At 36.9% G+C, this 19051-nt stretch overlaps 2 protein-coding genes across 9 annotated transcripts in view; one reads left to right on the top strand and one right to left on the bottom strand.

The window, feature by feature from the left end:
* LOC117213549 (amphoterin-induced protein 1) overlaps positions 1-11893 on the top strand; it is a 169422-nt gene extending 157529 nt beyond the window's left edge. For all 4 annotated transcript variants that reach the window (XM_033458966.1, XM_033458967.1, XM_033458968.1 and 1 more), the window contains one exon: positions 1920-11893. In XM_033458966.1, the coding sequence (XP_033314857.1) occupies positions 1920-2776 (857 nt within the window). In that variant the 3' untranslated portion in view covers positions 2777-11893. The remainder of the gene's footprint in view (positions 1-1919) is intronic.
* A 74-nt stretch (positions 11894-11967) lies between these two features.
* Positions 11968-17874, bottom strand: LOC117213550 (LARGE xylosyl- and glucuronyltransferase 1-like). 5 transcript variants are annotated; one of them, XM_033458972.1, is made up of 13 exons: positions 17578-17873; positions 17123-17272; positions 16857-17008; positions 16684-16796; positions 15846-16029; positions 14699-15243; positions 14461-14610; positions 13859-14161; positions 13003-13199; positions 12799-12940; positions 12600-12730; positions 12419-12511; positions 11968-12178 (listed from the first exon to the last, which is right to left on the bottom strand). In XM_033458972.1, the coding sequence occupies exons 3-13, from the start codon at positions 16933-16935 to the stop codon at positions 12049-12051; spliced, it is 2067 nt and encodes a 688-aa protein (XP_033314863.1). In that variant the 5' UTR covers positions 16936-17008; positions 17123-17272; positions 17578-17873; the 3' UTR covers positions 11968-12048. The 5 variants fall into 5 exon arrangements, with proteins under 5 accessions (XP_033314863.1, XP_033314862.1, XP_033314864.1 ...); XM_033458971.1 differs by lacking the exon at positions 17123-17272; XM_033458973.1 differs by lacking the exons at positions 16857-17008; positions 17123-17272.
* Positions 17875-19051: the final 1177 nt, after the last annotated feature.

Raw genomic sequence — 19051 nt, 5'->3', positions numbered from 1 at the left:
CGTAAGAAGGGAGACAGCGCAAAGAAACGACGTCGGTAAGTCGCGTCGAACCATAAGATGAAAACAGAACGGAACGAAAAGATAAACCGGTGTGGAGGGACAATGGAGGGTAAGCGAGCGAAGGATCAGGACGAGGGAAAGAGATGTTGCTGTTAATTGAAACATGGTTACTCGCTCTCTACCGTAAATAATGAAAATACTGGGAACAATAGGGGAGCGAGTACTGGGGGACTGTTGTACGCATAGAGTGGTGATTAAAGCGATAAGGGAAAAGGAAAATACGCGTTTTGCGACGTTTGCCTCGGATTCTACAAAGGAGAGTACAATAATAATCATCACGCACCGCTTCCATCTGAATTAGCAGGTTCTGTCGTTTTATCGAGAACGATTCTTCCTTGTGCGTTCTCATCGTGAAATCTCTTGCACGTATAATACGTATATGTATGCGATACTCGCGTTCCCGGCTCTTTGTCTATACACTTTCAAAGACAATAATTGAAATTGTCGAGGATCTCGTATTTGAACAGTTACCTTCCGCATCTCAATTACCTCCGCGTACACCCGGTGTCCTTTTGTATCCATTTGCCGGAAGGTTAGTCGTGCGCAATCTTTTTCTTTCTACCTCTTGGCCTACATTCTCTTTTCACTCTGCTATTGAACAGAATTCGAATACTGAAAAAACACTACGATAAAACTTCTATGATCACTGGTCCTTTCGTTTACTTGCCATTGACACTTGCTAAGATTTTGCGCGAATCCACGCATAGATATACGCGGATAGTATACCTCGAAATTTAGATGGAGCAGCAAAATGTATCGTTGTTCGTGTCATGGCGCGCGAGGTCGAGAAAATGGCAGAGCATCGAAACGAAGTCCTCGACTGTGAACAATATTCGATTAAAAGAAGCCAAGTGTACATTTTCTTGACAGATTTGTTACGCAAAAAGATGATGGAATCGCTGGTTGTCGTTTAAATTATAGCTCTGAAGTGGAGCGAGTGAAACACGTAAGAATCACGACCCACTTTTCTCCCGATGAAACTTTATCTCAAAGGACACGATCGATTTACGTGTCTTTGCGTTATAAATCGTGGCAGGTCTTGTATATTACGTAATCTCCTCCGATGCGCAGTATCTAACTAAAGTAGCTCACGAGCAAAGAAAGTATCGAGTATGGATATTTTTATCATTTCGTTGAGTTCTCGACGAATCGTGAACTTTGCGTTTTAGCTGCGGGGAAATGTAAAACGTTTGAAAGGAAATTTCTTGTGATAGGTTTCGCTTCGATAGCATACTAAAGAAGGTATTCGAATAGGGATGCAATCGAGGAATGCCAGGGGATCTGTGACAATAATCTTCCTCATATATGTTTTTCACAAACAGTTCTAAAACTTAATTTTATTTTTATTACTTTAGGGTATTTTTATTATAAATCATTTCCTTATTTATATTATTTAGTCTTAGTATCTTAGCCTTTTACGTAGCACCAGATGAGTCGAAATGATCTATAACATGATTCTGGATGATATTTATACTACATATAACTCCAAATTTGTCTGTCTGCATTTTCTCAAATATTGGAAATAATTTCCCAATTGTTAGATATAGACGAAGACATTTTATGAATAACTCGGTCGATCGAACTACGCAAGAGTGTACATACAGTTTCATAGAAGCAACGAGATCTCCTTGTCCTCGTTCCAAACTGCGCTCCGATTCAACGCAAGCCGTAAAACTGTGGGGCGTATCTTTCCCACTTAACAACTGTACTAATATCCATACGCCACTGAATTGTTATCGCTTTTACTCGACCGGCGACGCTTAAATCTCTTTTTTTTCTGTTATATTTCATTATGATTATCGCGTCTTTCACTTTTCTTTCTTAACGTTCGCCCTTCTTTTTTGTTTATGTTCTGGCAGCTGATGGTATCGGTGGCGGTGTCGGCAGCGGAGTGATCGGCGGCGTCGGCGACGACGAGAGGGAAGAACGAGCGACGCCAGAGCTCGAGAGCGGAACCGGCACCATGTGCCGCGGAGGAGGCGGAAGCTACCGCCAGTATCCGCCGGATCTGTTGGCCTTCTCCGGCGGTCGAGGCGCATCGCCGACGAGCCAGGCGTCCACCGCGCCCGACAACACGCGTCTTCCGAGTCAACATGTGACACCCACCACAGCCGCGTTTGGCTCACCCTCGAACCAATATCCAGCAGCTTTCAAGACTTTGCCGCACAACCGTAGCGTTACACCCTATGGAATTACGAGCTCGTCGATCGCACCAGTAATGCCACGTCATGGCTACGTGACGATACCACGCAGACCAAGAGCACCCAGCTGGAGCAGCGGTCCACCCACATCGCCTACGGATGGATTGGAGCCGGTTTACGATAATTTGGGATTAAGGACGACCGCTGATGGTAGTTCGGTCCTATCGTTGAACAAAAGTCCCGAACCGTTGTCCACGATGAGGAATCGACCTCTGCCTGGAACGCCAGGTTCGCACTACGGTACGATACAACGAAGCACACCGAATATATTGACCAGCAGTCCACTCGATAGAGCCGCTCCGGAAGGTGCAGCCGAATGGCCAACCAAACTCGCTGACGAATCGACCGACAGTAATCATCTTGTTGGACAAGCCCAACCGCAACAGCAACAACAATCTGGTAGTAGCAACACGTTAGGAAGAAAAGTACCACCAAGACCACCCCCAAAACCTAAGAAGAAGTCAACCAACGGTCCCCTGTACGAGGACGAGGGCGAAGACGGCACAGAGGTATGATCGACGTACGTCGGTCGACGAAGATGAGGCCGCGAGGTCGTGGCCGTGCTGAGGAGGAGAGACGCATGACCGAAGCCACATTAGACCGGTAGTGCCTTTCAAGTTGAAACGACCCCCTCGATGCGCGGCGGGTCGATATTCGGTTGGAGCGCGTAAGTTCCGCCGGCGAACGTGCTGACGAACGAGCGTGCCGGGGGCTTCCACATCCGGTGAACATGGTTCGTCGGGTAAACCGCTGACTTTGGCGGAGAAACACCAGCAAAATTTTTCGGACGAGACGCCTTTGCCGGTTATTCTTTCTTTGTTCATCGTGTATCCTCTCTGTATCTTTTTATGTATTTTATAATTTATTCGGTTCGCGGCACATGACAGGGTTTCCGATCGCGTGGAGGACAAGCATATATTATGTGATTCGTGAGATCGACACACGGATTCTCTACATAGGTCGACGCAACGGTGGATAACGCGAATAACGAGAACTGTGTCGAAGCGATTGATCGAAAATCGACTATGTCTTTCAAGATCGTTTTACAATTTCGGGGAGGAACGTTCGATGAAACGTTTTTTTGGAAGAAACAATCTCGACGATACGATGGATACAACAAAACGCCACGAACGCTCGTGACTGGTTTTACTACGTGTAACGAGAAAATTAGTGGATAGCGGGTTGTGCCGTTCACGGACGATCATAGACAGAAATCATGTAAAATACAACGTAACCGGACATTAGCATTAAGGATAATGTCTCCATATGGAGACGTTCGTCTTATTTATTGACGTGCTTGTTGCATGCCTAACGAAGATCGCGTTCAAACCGCAGCATCGTGAAACGATGCGTTCTCTTATACGATCTATTTGCGAAACGATCATGTGATCGATACCTCTTAATTTTTATTATTTCTATATATTTCCCCTTTTTTTATTATTATTATTTAAATTTTGTACTTCTGTCGATGTGTACTGTGCTATCGATCATTTTTACACGATATTTCGACTTTGTTATTGTCCTTTTTTATCCTTAAAGGAAGTGCAAAACGATGCTTTGGTTTTCTACTTCTCTTAGGTTTAAGATTATGTTTCTTTATTGTTTTAATTACATATTACATATTACGCATTGGTACTTGACCGCATCGAACCGGTATCTGTTTTAGCGATATATAAATCGGAATTAAGAGTAACGCACGGGAAACCATGTGCATGGTTCCGCACTATGTAAAAGAAAACGTATTCAAGTAACGGATATGTTAGAATAACTGTTTCTAGTAATGTTGAGAGAAACGCATACGTAAAATCTTCCGATTATATTCGTTGTTAATGGTAAAATATCACAGATGTTTCAATCTGAGTGTTACGAGGTCGTAAATCGGTATGAAAAGATCGGTCCTATGGATTTTCTCGAGAGTAATGGCGCGGTTTACACGATCGACGTTATAAGATACCGTGATCAAATTCATATTATTCTCGTCCCTCGAAACTACTCAGAAATATTTTAATATTTGCGCAAGGCCATGCTACTTCGTATCTACGAAGAGAGATCTCAGTGTACGTGCATTTTTTTCTGGCGAATCGCCGAATGTATGTTGTAAAAAGAAATCATCGTACAGCTTGTACATACAATGTGTATTATACTACTTAAGAAATAGCTCGTCTATCCTCTAATGGTTCGATCTGACTAAGGTTTCGCCGAACCGTACGTGAAACAAGTGATTCTGCACGAAAATTTCTTTGAAAAAGAATGGAAATGGCGACACGTGAAAGCAAGGCGCGTCTAATCCTTGAGTTAGGGATACAACGTAAATCGATCTTAGAACTAACGAAAAAAAAAACTGTCGTATACGTAAAACACGAAGAACTGCATATGCGATTCGCGTTTAATTAACAGATTTAATTTAAAAAAGTGTACGAGGAAAAGAAGCTGTACATTCAAAGCGATTGATCGTGAATTATTTCTTCCGGCTCCATAGAACACGTGACTCAAACTTCCTTATCATCGAACTTCGATAGCTTCGATTACGTCCTTCGTATAGGTTCCTCGAGTTTTGGGAAAATTCGCAATACTTTCCGGCCATCGATCTGTTTCGCATGTCAAACGAAATGCAACATGACCGAACAGCAAACATTTTTAGCCGATTCAGTATTCTAATGGCCTTACAGATATATAGAAAGGATCATTCTTGGACTAAACGTTTATCGCTCGTAAGCTACACGAACTCGTTATACTTTCTGTACGCTTTATCCGGAGCTTAACGTTGCATTCCCGACTTTGGCGAGGATTTAGGGATCGATCGTTCGCGCAACTTGTTGCGAACACACGAGTCCTCATCCTGTAACGCTAGTTCTAACGGAAGAGTCCCTTCAACGACTTTGAATATTCCTAACAGGCTTCCCGTTTTCTCAACGAATCTTCCAAGCACCGGAAAACGCTTCAAGATAATTAAACGGTTTCGAGCGGCTTTATTTTTTCATAAAGCATTCGCTAATTCTGAATTTACAACGAACAAGCATTTGCTTTTGTGGACCTTTCTTCACTGGATTTTTCCTCTCTGAAAGCGATCTTTTAATTATTTAAAGCAACGTAGCTTGCGCATTATAACCTGAGTTTGTTTGTTAAAAGCACAAGATGTGTCACGTAATTGGAAAGATTTGAACGTTCTGTTTGTTTGAAAATAGTATAAATGGAAGAGAAAAATGTTGAGTGGAATGAATTATTTTCATATTCTGTCTTTTGCTTGAAACAGGAAGACGCATACTTTTGTTTAATCAAGCTAATCCCTCGAGTATTGTATTAAAATAATTTTTCCAGAATGTTCCAATTACAAAACTACAAACTATTCGTAATTATTATTTTATACGATAATTTTCATAAAGTTAAATAACGTCAAATAAAGATAAATACGATAAAAAGAACCGAGCTCGACTAAGAACATTTTAAACCATATTAACGTTCTTTGCTATGTGTTAAATATTCAAAAGACTTCACTTGCAACAAAAAAATGATATCGTATCTGAAAGATCAGACGTTATATGCTATTATAATTGCTAAAAGAGCGGAATAATAAATTTTCGAGATAAATTTTGTCAACTCTTTTTCTATCACTTTATCTATTTTCAGTCAAATAGAAGGTACGATTCTTTATATACATATTTGAAGAAAGAAGTCTTATTCTTCTTTACAACTACTTGGGTAATAATAATGACGTGTCAATTTATGAAACAAAGGGTTTCGTCGTGATAGCGACGAAATATCTTCCCCGAGCGTCATAACGCACCTAACAGTATTACGAAATGAATCTAAGGACGATGATGCGATGCCGATGGGACGGCGCGGAGAAAATCGCGGCACGATCGTGTAACTTCGTTTCCTCAGCTACGTTTTAACAAATATACAATCTATTAACGTAATATTCTTAAAAGGAGAGCAAGAAGAGAAGTTAATATAAAATAGGTGCCAATGTACAGTTATCTCTTACTAGTTGTTCTGAAAGTAAGAATTTACTACGAATAGTCTTTGAAAACCTTTCTAAGGAGAAAATTTAACGGAGAAGAAATTTGTGTGTTTTACTCGTACTTGTTAGATAATAGATGTTAAACTTTGTGAATAGAGGATTGCGATGCTGTAATTCACGTTGTAGGGATTAATCGAAGGAAGAGTTGTAACAGAAAATAAGAATCATTTTCTCCTTTCATTTTTTAAAACAATTACACTCTTCAATTATTTCTATTATTTTCGTTCCGATAAACTTCACTTTCCACGAACGCAATTATCTGTAAACGTTAAATCTAATTTCACACTATCCTCAAAAATCATTTATGTATATAAATGTTTCCTATTTCAACTTCAAATTAAAAATCCCTAAGATGGTAATCAGTCTCATGATTCAATTTACAACATTGGAGATTTGTTACATAAAATCTCTAACACTTGAAAATCGAACGAATAAGGAAACCAGGAATGTGTACGAAAATTTCCGATGAATGATCTCGAACGCTTCTTCGCACAAAGATCACCACAATCTACCGGAAGCGAGATTACACGAACGAATCGTCGCGAATTATTTTAAGCGGCCTAGCAGAGTCGCGGCTTGTCCGATCCAATTGTTGTGCCACGCCCTGTAAATACACAAGGACCTTAATTGCACGCTAATTCACGACGTTGTTTATATGTAAATGTAGGCACGTACGAAGCAAGCGTGGCACGACTGGTTGGTACGGCGCCACGAGTATATTTTTGTAATTTTGTATTTTGACGAATTCTCCGACTACGATTCGTACCCACGACAATCGCGCGGGGAAGATACGCTTCGTCTGTATTCCACGTTCTTAGTCCCAAGGAATTAACCGGATCCAGAAAGCGATTCGCACAGCTGTAAAATATGTCGAGACGGTCGTTAGATTCCTAGGATTTGCCTCGTCTGCGATCATCTCCTCGTTTAATTCCTCGTCGTGTGTATGCACAGGTTCTCTACACCGATTTCTTGATTCGCACTGGCGCTTACATATGTAACGGTGTATTTGTCGAGATTACGATTCGATTTAAATTCCAGTATATAAGGGACTGTTGATTAAATATAACGTCGCGTGGATGTTTTTTGAAGGTTGATTCTTCATCCTTGATTTTTCAAGAGCAAAAGATGCTTAGTTTTATTTTAGATTTGAGAAGATACAAATGAGAAATGATCTTAGTTTGTTTTTAAATATAAATATCGACGTAAAAGGGAAACATTTTCGTTTATTTTCACGATGCTAAGGATTTATTTTCATTTCTTGAAAATATTCAGTATACTTTACTATTTGTCCCATAATAATGATCATACCGTCGGAGAATTAATTTTGCACCTTGAAACTTGTAGAGACTCACAGAGAAATTCGTACCACGTGTCGCGTTAATTGGTTCGAAGCACGTTTGCAACAATTGTCATCGAAAATTTACCGATTCGAGAAAAACTCCTTTAGTCCCCAAAGAGAGCAAGTAGAAGGAACGCTGTTCGTCGATGAGATTTGTTTCGCATTGAACGCGTTCGCGTGAACGCAACCCTTCTCGATTCCCCGCTATAGTTACCTCCACATAATGAATAGCGGTACGATCGTACACGCGAAAATAGAACGTATACGATCCCCGCAATTATAACGTAGGGGGTCAACCTCGTCTGCTCTTGTACTATTAGCTGTGACGTGTTTACCAGGGATGCGCATGACGAGCCAATACCAGTCAGCGTGTAATTATTATGGCGAGGATACTTCGTGCGCGCAGTTAGGCTGTTCGTCGCTTTAATGACACTCCCTCTTTGATCCTCGAACGTTGCAATAACATGGTTTATGCATCTTTCTATTCTACTCTACCGACTGAAAGCACGACTTAGAGGCGATATCATTCGTTCTCTATCGTCCTTCGTGGCAGACCATTTTTCCAATCGATAGACGCGTACAGATACTCCGATCCTTCGTCAACGTCTATCTTCTAATGACTCTGCGTATCTACCTGTCAGGTATATATCCGCTTGAAGTCATTACGCCGTGGCGGAAATTAAAGTCGAGGGGGAGACAGAAAGAGAACGTGAAGCGGGTTGAAGCGGTGGAGAAAGACGGTGCCTAAAGTCCGTGTAATTGCGAATGTCGATGCGTTCTCGTGAGGACACGTCTCGGTTGGTATTTTTAATGAGGCACACGCGAGATTTTCTCGTTTCGAGGCTAGAAACGATCCGAGGGCGTTGGAAACAGGTGAAAAGACTGCTCGCGACGTCGACGAGGACATTAATAGAGCGACGCTGAAAGGACGACGTCCCGCCATTTGTTACCGGTTTTCTGGTTGAATTGTGGAATTATCGACCGTCGATGGGAACGCGTAACGAGCCCTGTTTCTCGTCCGCTGCTATCGACGAACCACAGCCCGAGCGAACGCGGCTTGGCCACGTTTTAATTGCCAGATAAAGTTTGCTCCAGGTGGAAATATTAAAAATTCGATTCGGTCAATTGTTTGCGATGTCGATTTAGCTCGACGATTACGGGAGAAAAGGGGTAACGAGAATACGCAATGTTTAATGTAAAATTATAATTCGGCCTTGACCAATTATTTTGCGCAGTTTGCTAATGAACTTGCATGGGCACAATAGTAGAATCACTTTTTGATAGATGTACCTGGGATGATTGCATAATTTCCTGTAACTTATAGACACGTTTTACGGCTTAATGGGTTACAACATAATATTCGAAAGGATGAAAATGTTTCATAATACAAGTTTTGGCTTTTTACTTCGTGGTATAGATGTTGCCGAAAAATGTTGATACATTGAAAAAACGTCAGAACTGGTTAGAATAATTTTTTTCTTAAAAAAAAAAAATAAAATCGCGTAAATCGACCAGTTGCATTCTGCATCTTATGCTGCCAGAGATGTACTTAAAAATCGCGTGGTTTTTTCGTCCATCTAGTTTTCAAAGCACCACAATAATATGGTAATTATCGTCTTCATCGAAGATGTATCGAAAATTGTATATAATATTCTTAGTTTCGTCACCGAGATATTGGCGCCAAGTTCTTGATTTACATTCGTAGGGGTGCAGGCGAAAGTACCGTCCAATACACCGATCCGACTATAACAATCTGGAGGTTAGACGCGTGTAATTAATTTTATTTCACTGATAGATGTGGATGTTCCAAAATGTAGTATTTCGAGAGAATTTCAAACCGGTCATTTTTATGATAAATTTTTTATATAATGTAATAATATCATTTTTATTAGAGGGAGATTTATAAATTTATCTGCCACACATAATCGACGGAAACAATTTCTTTGGAACAAATAAAATTATAGGACTAAATATAATAGTACTCTTTTTGGAAGTTGATAAATTACTGTCGTTCAATTATAGCTAATTATAGCTATAAATGATAAATTCGGTCATATGAATACATTTAATACTTTTAGAATGGAAGCTAAGTGTCTCGCAAATGTTTATTCTATAATAACGTATTCATTCGAGAAGCATCCACGGGAAAAGCGAATAATGTTGAATACATTCCAAAAGGGACGATAATAATCTTCCTAATTATCCTATTTCCGTTTTTAAACGCATTTTTCAGCCGCATTCTCACTGGTTCTTTCAAGTGTAGTTCATATTCCGAGAGAGTTTATAACAGCTAACTAATTCTCGGAAATGAAAGATAAAACGCTAATTTGATTCAGTACATGACTGATGGTATGAAAATCGCTAGCAACGATACAAGTCTGACAAAAAAATTCAATTTCTCTTAACGTCAAAAGTCATCTCAAAATCGAAATTATAAATTTCTGAACGAGTGATAAACTCTTAAACTTAATTTTCGAGCATTAAACGTATGCTGCTAACGATATTCTTGCTTGATAGTTTGAATCGTGTAAATTTAAGTGTATTATGTGCGTATCATATCTGTTTAAATGCCGTTCCTTTGCATGTGCTGAGAATCGCGTAAAATTTTGTATAATGTTCGCATCTGTTTATTCATCGAACTGTTTCAACCATTCTTCGAAGACTGAAACTTTTGTAATTGAAAAACTACGTGATTCCTTTTTGTGTAACTTTCTCGATCCAAAGGAATTGCGCTCACGACAAAAACATAAAATGGTTGAATATAACTCCCAAGGTGATCTACGCGACGTTCGCGCAAGAACAATTTTCTTGGGTTAATTAAACATTGAACGGTCATGCTTTGAAAGCTGTTCGAACAAATACTGTTCTATGGGAAGACTTCATCGCGACTCGTTACATGATGCGATAAAGGTTTGATGTAAACCAGCGTTGTCCAGATTAAATTACAAACTTTAGAATGTTTCCCTTAAATGGTTAAAGTCTCCTTTGTTACACTATGGAAACATTAGTTGATGTCACGTTATATATAAAAAAAAAAATACATATTGGTGAATCCTCTGTTTCTGGCGAAGATACGAAGGAGCTTAAAAAAAAGACAGATATATTTATATATAGAAAGCTTTTTTATTTACGGATGATGCTGGTATAAGTCTCAAATCAATTAGTTACTCAAGGCTACTTCTCTGAATTTTGGAGCATGTTTGTGACGAAGAGTTTGAACCTTATGTCTTTAAAGTTGGCACAAAGAGATAAAACATAAAGTAGCCTTGAGCAGTCAACTGATCTGTAGCAAATACTATTTCAAATAGTTCTAAATGGAAAAAAGATTATGCTTTCTCGATTGATCGCTCGAATTGTGTCCTAATCATCGTTGAAACTGCCTAACTCATTCCATCGCCACTTGTTTAAAGAATATACATATTAAAATAGGACTTTCCACATGTATACTGTAACGTGTAACGATAGTACCGTGCAGAACACGAAGCATGTTCCTGACGAAGTGTTGTTAGGGCGCCGTTTTCTGTGGATCAGCCGCGTCCAGGTTTCTCGTACTTGATGAGCGTGTACGCGGACTTTTATGGGGCCGAGTTATGAATAAATGACGTTTCATTAACATATTTTCGTATCTCGTACAGCTCTAAGTTGTACAGGATAAGAACGCTTTAAAGTGTTTTTATCACAAATAGGGATTATTATAAATGTAAAGGAACTATGTTTGCGTGTCACGATATAGGTGTAAGAAACTCTCTAGGGAAAACGTAGCGATCAAGAATTTTTCTTTTACTTTAGATTCTAGATGACATAGGAATGTTAAGGATGGATAATCGAGGTAAAAATCTTTGCGAACGTTGATTATGTCTTCTTTTTTCTATTTTATTACATATTCTCTTTTTATTAATTTTCGCGTTATTATTATTGCTATTATTATTGATAATATTTACCGTCGTTAATATTTAATATTTCTATCGATCTATTGGATTTATATCGTTATGTTGCGCTGTTACTATCATTGTGATCATTATTATTTGTAGGAAGTTTTGCCAGAGAAATTGTACTACTTGCCTTGTAACGGAATTTAGTTTTATTCTGTCAACATTTCGGCTGATTATAATTTATACGCTATTGTCAATGTACTATGTATATCACTGTAAATACTATACATATTTTATAAATGAAATATTTAGCGTGACTGTAATATTAAGAGAATGTACTGAAAGCACCACTCTGTACACTCCACGATGGTTAAATTTTAATAAATATTTCCCAACCCCATCATAGTGTTTCAATCTTGCTTTACCTAATATTTAATTAATAATTAACAAAGAACATAGGCAAACATACTCATCTTTTTTGATATCTTTTTATTGAGAAAATAGCTATAATATTTGCGTTTTTGTAATCTCTATTGTCATTACAAATATAATTAATTACTTTTTGGTTTCAACAGACTTTAATATTCTCTCTTCTTTGGTCATTTTCTTTAACTTCAACAACGTCTGCATGCCATATTTCTTCACTAATTCTTCAACGAATTCGTCCTTCAACTTTTTTAGGCATCTAAAATGCAAATTAACGATAACAACAAATAACAGTGCAATGTTATATACCATAATTGATTTATTCGTTAAATACACACAGTGCTTAAAGTAAATAAAGGATATAGAATCTTAAAGTACAAATAACCTTACTATTGAATAAATTCGTACAAGCGAAGGACACGACATTTTAAATTTTTGTCATTAATTTCACTCTTCCCCCAATTACTTTATTGACATTATATATTTATTGCCACGTTACCTTCTATAAATAGAGTCAGTTCTGAACTTGCCGATGTCGAGACTAGGGGCGTGAGGCCGATGGATAATGAATGTATCCGGCAAGACAATGTACCTATATAAATCTCCAATTTATGGTATCGCGCTATAGTGTTCGGTGTTTTAAAGTCATTTATAAAGGATACTTATGAAACGCTTCTTACTTGTAATCCAATACCGTCAAGTGTGTTAGGTAGGATACCTTGTTCCATCCAAAACCGATGAATCTGGTATCGTATCGAGGCGCCTTTCTTGAGACCACGATGTAGGGTTCGAAATCTGGTTCCCAAGAAACCTACGATGATATCAACTTTATTATTTACGTACAAGCGAGATGATTCAAGTTGTTTTCAGTATATGTACTTCGTATGGTTCCATCGTATTCCTCCAATAACTGTAATTTGTGGCAGCGTGCCCCTGAGTCCAAACATGGTAACGAAAAGTGTATAGAACGCCACGCTTCAAGAACTTCAAAAGTTCATCCTTGTTAGCAGGAAAGATAAACCTATAAAAAAGATAATAATGTGCATCGCGCGATTCTTTGTTCCGATTTTAACGAGGAAATACCTATAACGCTCGGTCTCAAACGCCGGAACGATCAAAGCTACTTTGTCCGACTCGCTGATATTCAGTTTAATGATATAGTTCATAAGGGATTCGTGTAATCCGTACTGCGGCAAAAAGTCGACGTCCAATTGGAAGATAAACGGTGTCGATATATACGACATCGCAGTATTTCGCAAATAATTAATGGGATAGAGTTCCTGGATGAAAAGAGTTCTGTATAATTAAATATGAATATATATATTAATATCTTATCTTATAAAATATTTTAAAGTATTTTCTTTCGTTTGGACGTTGCAAAATTGACTTGTAACTGTCTGCATACATTTACATAAATTTCGCTGAATTTGATCATCATAATGCGCGAAGGAAATGTTGCCCTTTTTTTTCAAGAATCTGTTGGCCATTCTAGCACCAGATTCTGCATCTCTTGAACTTCTGGCGCCAGACTTTGCCCCACTTGTTAGAATACGTAAAAACTTATGTATATATATAGAGAGGATCGTACGACACCCAAATACGAGAGAAAAATGACTGTGCATCTGTTACCATTCAAGCAGAATCCATTCGTATACTTTTTCGATAATCTGATGAAAATCATATTTCGAATGCCTTTAAAAATAATTTGCATGAAAATATAAAAATCTGCAATTTTTTTATCCCTGTCGTGTCTGAGAATTATCTTATTTTAAATTATCATGGAGATTATTAATTATCCGCAACGAAACTAATAAGGATATTAAGACGATCAAACAAAATATGCAAGAACTAATAGAATAATTCAACATCTTGTAGCTATTTAATAAACTTTACTATTGAAATACGTGTACAAGATGTAGACTCTCGTAGATAGACATACCCCATCCTTATACACGACATGGTATGCAATGTTCTTCCTGTTTCTCAGCTCGATGGAGCCGCGCACGAACTCGAGGAAATTCTGCACCTCAGCGTCCGTAAGGTATAGAGCAACGCTTATGGTACCGGGCCAATGTTTCGATAGGTCTTCTAGTAACGGTATCCTTTCCACGCTACACTGAGTTGCTAGAGCAACGTCTGTTGAAGCATATACATTGTACTCATATTCAAGGAGAAAAGGATGAGTACGATACAACGTGGTTGCGCCTCTTGTAAACTCTCGACACAGAGTCGATTCGTTGTACTAAAAATCCAAAATCTCTATTTTACTAATATTAGTTGCTAAATCGTACTATAAAATGTTCCATGCAATGTCGACTATATTATATTATAATTATAAATTGAAGATCATTTAATTTGCAAGCTATTGGATCGTTTGTAGGTAAGTATAATTAACACAATTGTGGGGATAGTCTATTAAAAACCTTATAATAAGACAACATAAGTAATCTAACAAATTAATTACATTAAAAATGAAGCTTTTCTGATAATATTCTGATAATATGTATAAATATTCTTTGTTTTAACAAAAAGGAAACTTACTTGCGATACAGTTTCGTGTTTATCACAACCAAATAAGCGTTTACGTAATAAGTTTCCGTCCATTTCAAGGAAGACTTTATGCAACTTACGAAATTGGTTAATGTGCTTATTATATACATCTTGCTTGCGAGGGGAATTCCAATGTACGATCTAAAAAAAATCGCTTAGTGTTGAGGAAGAATTGCTTTAGAAAGCAAAGCCCTGAAAATGTGTTTCAAGGAAAAAGCACGTTACGTACGTTTATTTGACTAGTGTCGCGATAACAGATATCGCTAATCGTGTGATCGCTTAACTGAATATTCCATGTGCACTGTATTTTATATACGATAGATGAATGCTCTTTGACAACAGCATTTATTATATCCTGATCGGCTAAACTAGTTTCCGGTATATGGACCAGAACACGCTTCGCAACAGTTTCCCACAGGCTCATAAATTTCCTCTTACGGAGTTGTTGCAAGTGCATTAGCATCACGCCAGTGTTAAAGCCTCGCCCCAGAGCTGGCCATGGTCGCTGACCGTAAGACAATGCCTTTATGTACCAATGACTCTGATTTTCCGTCAGCCCTAGGGCCTGATCGCTCGTGAACTTCTCGAACATCTGCCAGAGCAAACTAACATCGTTTAACACGGTCACATCCGTGTCGAATACCAGCACTTTATCCTCCCGCATCGCATCCGGCAGAATTAATTTCAAGAGACCGTAAACGCCCGAGTAATGTTTGTTCGGTATCCAGGACACCTTTGGCACCCATTTTTCTGCTTTGTAATACGTTAAATTCACTGAAATGTTGCAAACATATAGAATTCGTTGATATCGCTCAAGGATAATTGCGTCTAAAAAAATGTTTATCATCCATTCCTTAAATTTAAATAACAGAAATTTTATATTGATGTGTTGTTCAAATTTATTTCACCGGCCGATAGTCATGTTACATGCTGGTTATAATTGGATCAACGACTGTTCGACGTTTTTCATATCCAACTTTCCATATTAATGCATTTGTATGCATATTATTTATACATACATGTGTAATGCTTGTTCATAAGAAGGGAAAAAGTATAATTCACTGTTTTAAATTAAGAGTAGTGAAAAAATTGGATAGGATTTCATTTTATATTAGCATGAAGAGTGTAACGAGTACGTGACCTAAATTATTTGCTGGATAGATGTATTATCTTGGAAGCTTCATTTTGTTGAAAAAATTGAATATTCTTTTAAAATTTATAAAAGGCATATATATATATATTTATATTTATATACAGCGTATTTTTAAAATATATTTAAGTGAAAATATTCCAACAATACCTTCCTTATAATTTTTTTAAAAACATTTAATCTAAGAAACGGATGAGATTACATCCGCGGTGAATTTTTTACGAACCGTGTGGTAAATCCCACGTTTGAAATACTGTTGTCAAGGTCCTGTTTGCAACTTCATCAACCAGCAAGTGAAAGTGCAAAGGTTTAGTGCGGTAGAATAAAACGGATTTTACCACTGTCACCAGAGCAAACGTTGAATTGTATCCAGCGCATACCATCGCAATGTGTATAGTCTCGCATTTTACCTTAAAACAAATCGCTAATCTTCATCGCCTTCATATTTAAATTTTTTACAAATTATATAGCGTGATTCTTAATTGCACGATGATATTTTATAATATACAAAGGATATATTATATCTGGTTTTACATTAATACGGCTTAGTACAAGTCATTTAATCATTTTTATTAAGTGTTGAAATATTCTCTCTCCTCCTGCTGGTTTAATGAACATATGTTCTAATTAATCGTAATTAAAAAAGAAGGTTGAACAGTTTATTCATATATAGTAGTATTTTCCTACTTCATATTACAAGTGTATCTCTTAAAGAAATAGAAGAAAGGATAAATCAACATGAAATACAAAAATTGGAAGAAACTTATTAATGTCTTTTTTTTTTGAGAATGAAAAAAAGACAAAATTGTGTGTGTGTTCAATTGAATTTATAGGACGAACTACATTTATTTATTGCTTGCATAACTTTACTATTTAATTACACAACCTACGATATCAAGTAATATTTTCTTGCTGATCATAATCCACGAAAATCAACTAACAAGCTAAAGGTAGGACACAATTAAGAATCACTCATTAAATGTACTATACTTGAAAATATTCTGCAATGTTCATTTTTAATTTTCGATTCAAAATGTACCAAGAAACGGTCTAAATTTGTGTACCTCGTTATGATTTTCTAAGTGCAGCTTTTCCACGCGTGGACTTTCTTTCTCTACGTCCATGGGCGAGCTCAATTTATTGTTAAGTTTGAAGGAATTGATATCGGCAGAAGGAACTATAATAATAGACGAAAGATCAATATTACGGAATATTGTAGTATAAACTCGAGCATTACCGTTCAATAGTAAATACAGGTAAAAAATTGTGGATAGTATTAAAACACCGAATAAACATCCTAGCCATGATCGAGCCATTGTAATATGACAGACATATTTCCCAATTCGTAGAATGATTAACGAATGAGCTCTGTTACGCAAATGCCAAGATCTATAAAGAAAAATGAAAAATCAATGTAGCGATTGGAGGTACAAGTTACACGTTCAAATTTTAGTAAAGTAGACTAATCAAGAATTAAATTTTGTGCAAATGAATGATAAATACAGTAGTGCTGCACTAATTGACCCCAAGATCCTGCCTGGGCAGTTAATAGCAACGAAGCGAAATCTTGACCAATTAACACGATACTACTGTATGTTACTATGTTATGCTGTTTTTGGAGCCGTTCTACGTTTGTCTTATTTTCTATTCTACCTAAAAATTATGCAAATATAAATTTCCCTATAATGTTTTGTACAATATTTTTTTTGTCTATTACAGTATTGTTATATATACTCTTATCATACGTATAAGATATGTAAAAACATCTAAAAGTTTATAATCTATACAGATATTTTGACAATTTAAATTACTTGACATGCGCAAACGTGGCATGGAACAAAAACAAAAGAGATAGGTTAATGCACTTTGTTGTAACACAATTGGCTTATTGGAAACAACACCATGAAATAATATAAACTGGATATAGGATAACTAAATATATAGAAAGGAACACATACCTCCAATGTCGCAGTTTTTGTCACCGTCTGTCACGCACTTAAATTCATTGCTCCAACTACTTTGGGATACAGGGTTCGAACGTGATTAATTCTATATGTGAATTTGCAGACATAAATCTCCTCGGGCACCAGCACTCGTTTACGTTTCAATGAATCACTGTTATGTCTCGGAATGTTTGCTGTAAACTAAGCAAATTCGCGTAATTACAGTTATCTAGGAACAATGACGGAACAGCACGCATCCTAAACACTCGAAGCCGGAAGTCTAACATAAATAGTTTAATCACTGGATAACGTAGTAGTAGAATTACTACTCTGTCTGAGCAACACAGCAAGAGTCGTCGAACAGTCGGTAACTCGTTACGTAGTTACCCACTTTTGTTACGAGAGGGCAACATCAACACTGTGAACTGAAGTTAGTCGCAAGTAACATAGGATGCCAGGATGCCACATACATATGTATGCAGTGTATGTTAGATTTTTAAAACTAGATTTTCCCCAAAAATTGGCTATGTAGGTATAATGTAACAATTATTCATGATGAGACTTTTGAATATATATATTCTTAATACTTATATTAATCTAAGTTCATTGAACTATGCATGATACAATCTTCAATTGTATGTACATCACAGTTATCGCATTGTACATTGCATTAACAGATAAAGCGGTAAAATAATAGTATTGTTGTATTTATGGAAGTGTGATCGCGGTTTGATAATTATAAGTGATATTTAAATGCCATCTTTTTATTTTATAAAATTTTATAAAATACTTTAAAAAATTATATTTCATAACCCGTTTATATATTTTGTTGATTGTATAAAATTCTAATTATACATACATACACAGAGTGTCCTACTTTTAATGATACGTAAAAATGCCACAGCAACAAACTATTTGGTTCAGAGGGACAAATATTCTGATAAACAAGCATTTTTGAATATATTTTTTAATATATTAATCGATCCAGTTCCAGATTTTCTATAAAAAATTAATAGATATTTTAAATTTTATTTTATAAAATTTATTATACAAAAGAGAAGAAAGGACGTAAGGTACTGTTTTTATATTTGTTTTCCTTGTCCTCCTCATTAAGAAATATATGATTCTATTTAAAAAAAACATCGATGAGCTTGAAATCTCGAAAAACGTTAAGACGTTAAGACGTTAAGAGAAAATTTTTGTTCATCATAATATTTGTCCCTCCGAACCAAGCAATCTGTTGCTTTGGAATTTTCCCGTATCATTAGCAGTAACGGAGATATTACCTCATAAGAAAGTTAGTGGGATATCCTGCGTATCGAATATTTTACATGTACAGTATTAACATTAATATAAAGTAATACTATATTAAATATGCTTTCCACCTTATGCAGAAGATTTATGTCATAAAATGTAGTCTGACAGAGAAAAAATGAATCTTTAGCTGCACTCTAAATTAAATGCTTTATGTCACGTTAGCTACTAACTA

Source organism: Bombus bifarius, unplaced genomic scaffold (genome assembly GCF_011952205.1).
Source record: "Bombus bifarius isolate JDL3187 unplaced genomic scaffold, Bbif_JDL3187 scf7180000009125, whole genome shotgun sequence".
NCBI lineage: Eukaryota > Metazoa > Arthropoda > Insecta > Hymenoptera > Apidae > Bombus > Bombus bifarius.
The sequence above is the reverse complement of the archived record's forward strand: the minus strand, read 5'-3'. Positions and strand labels throughout refer to the sequence as shown.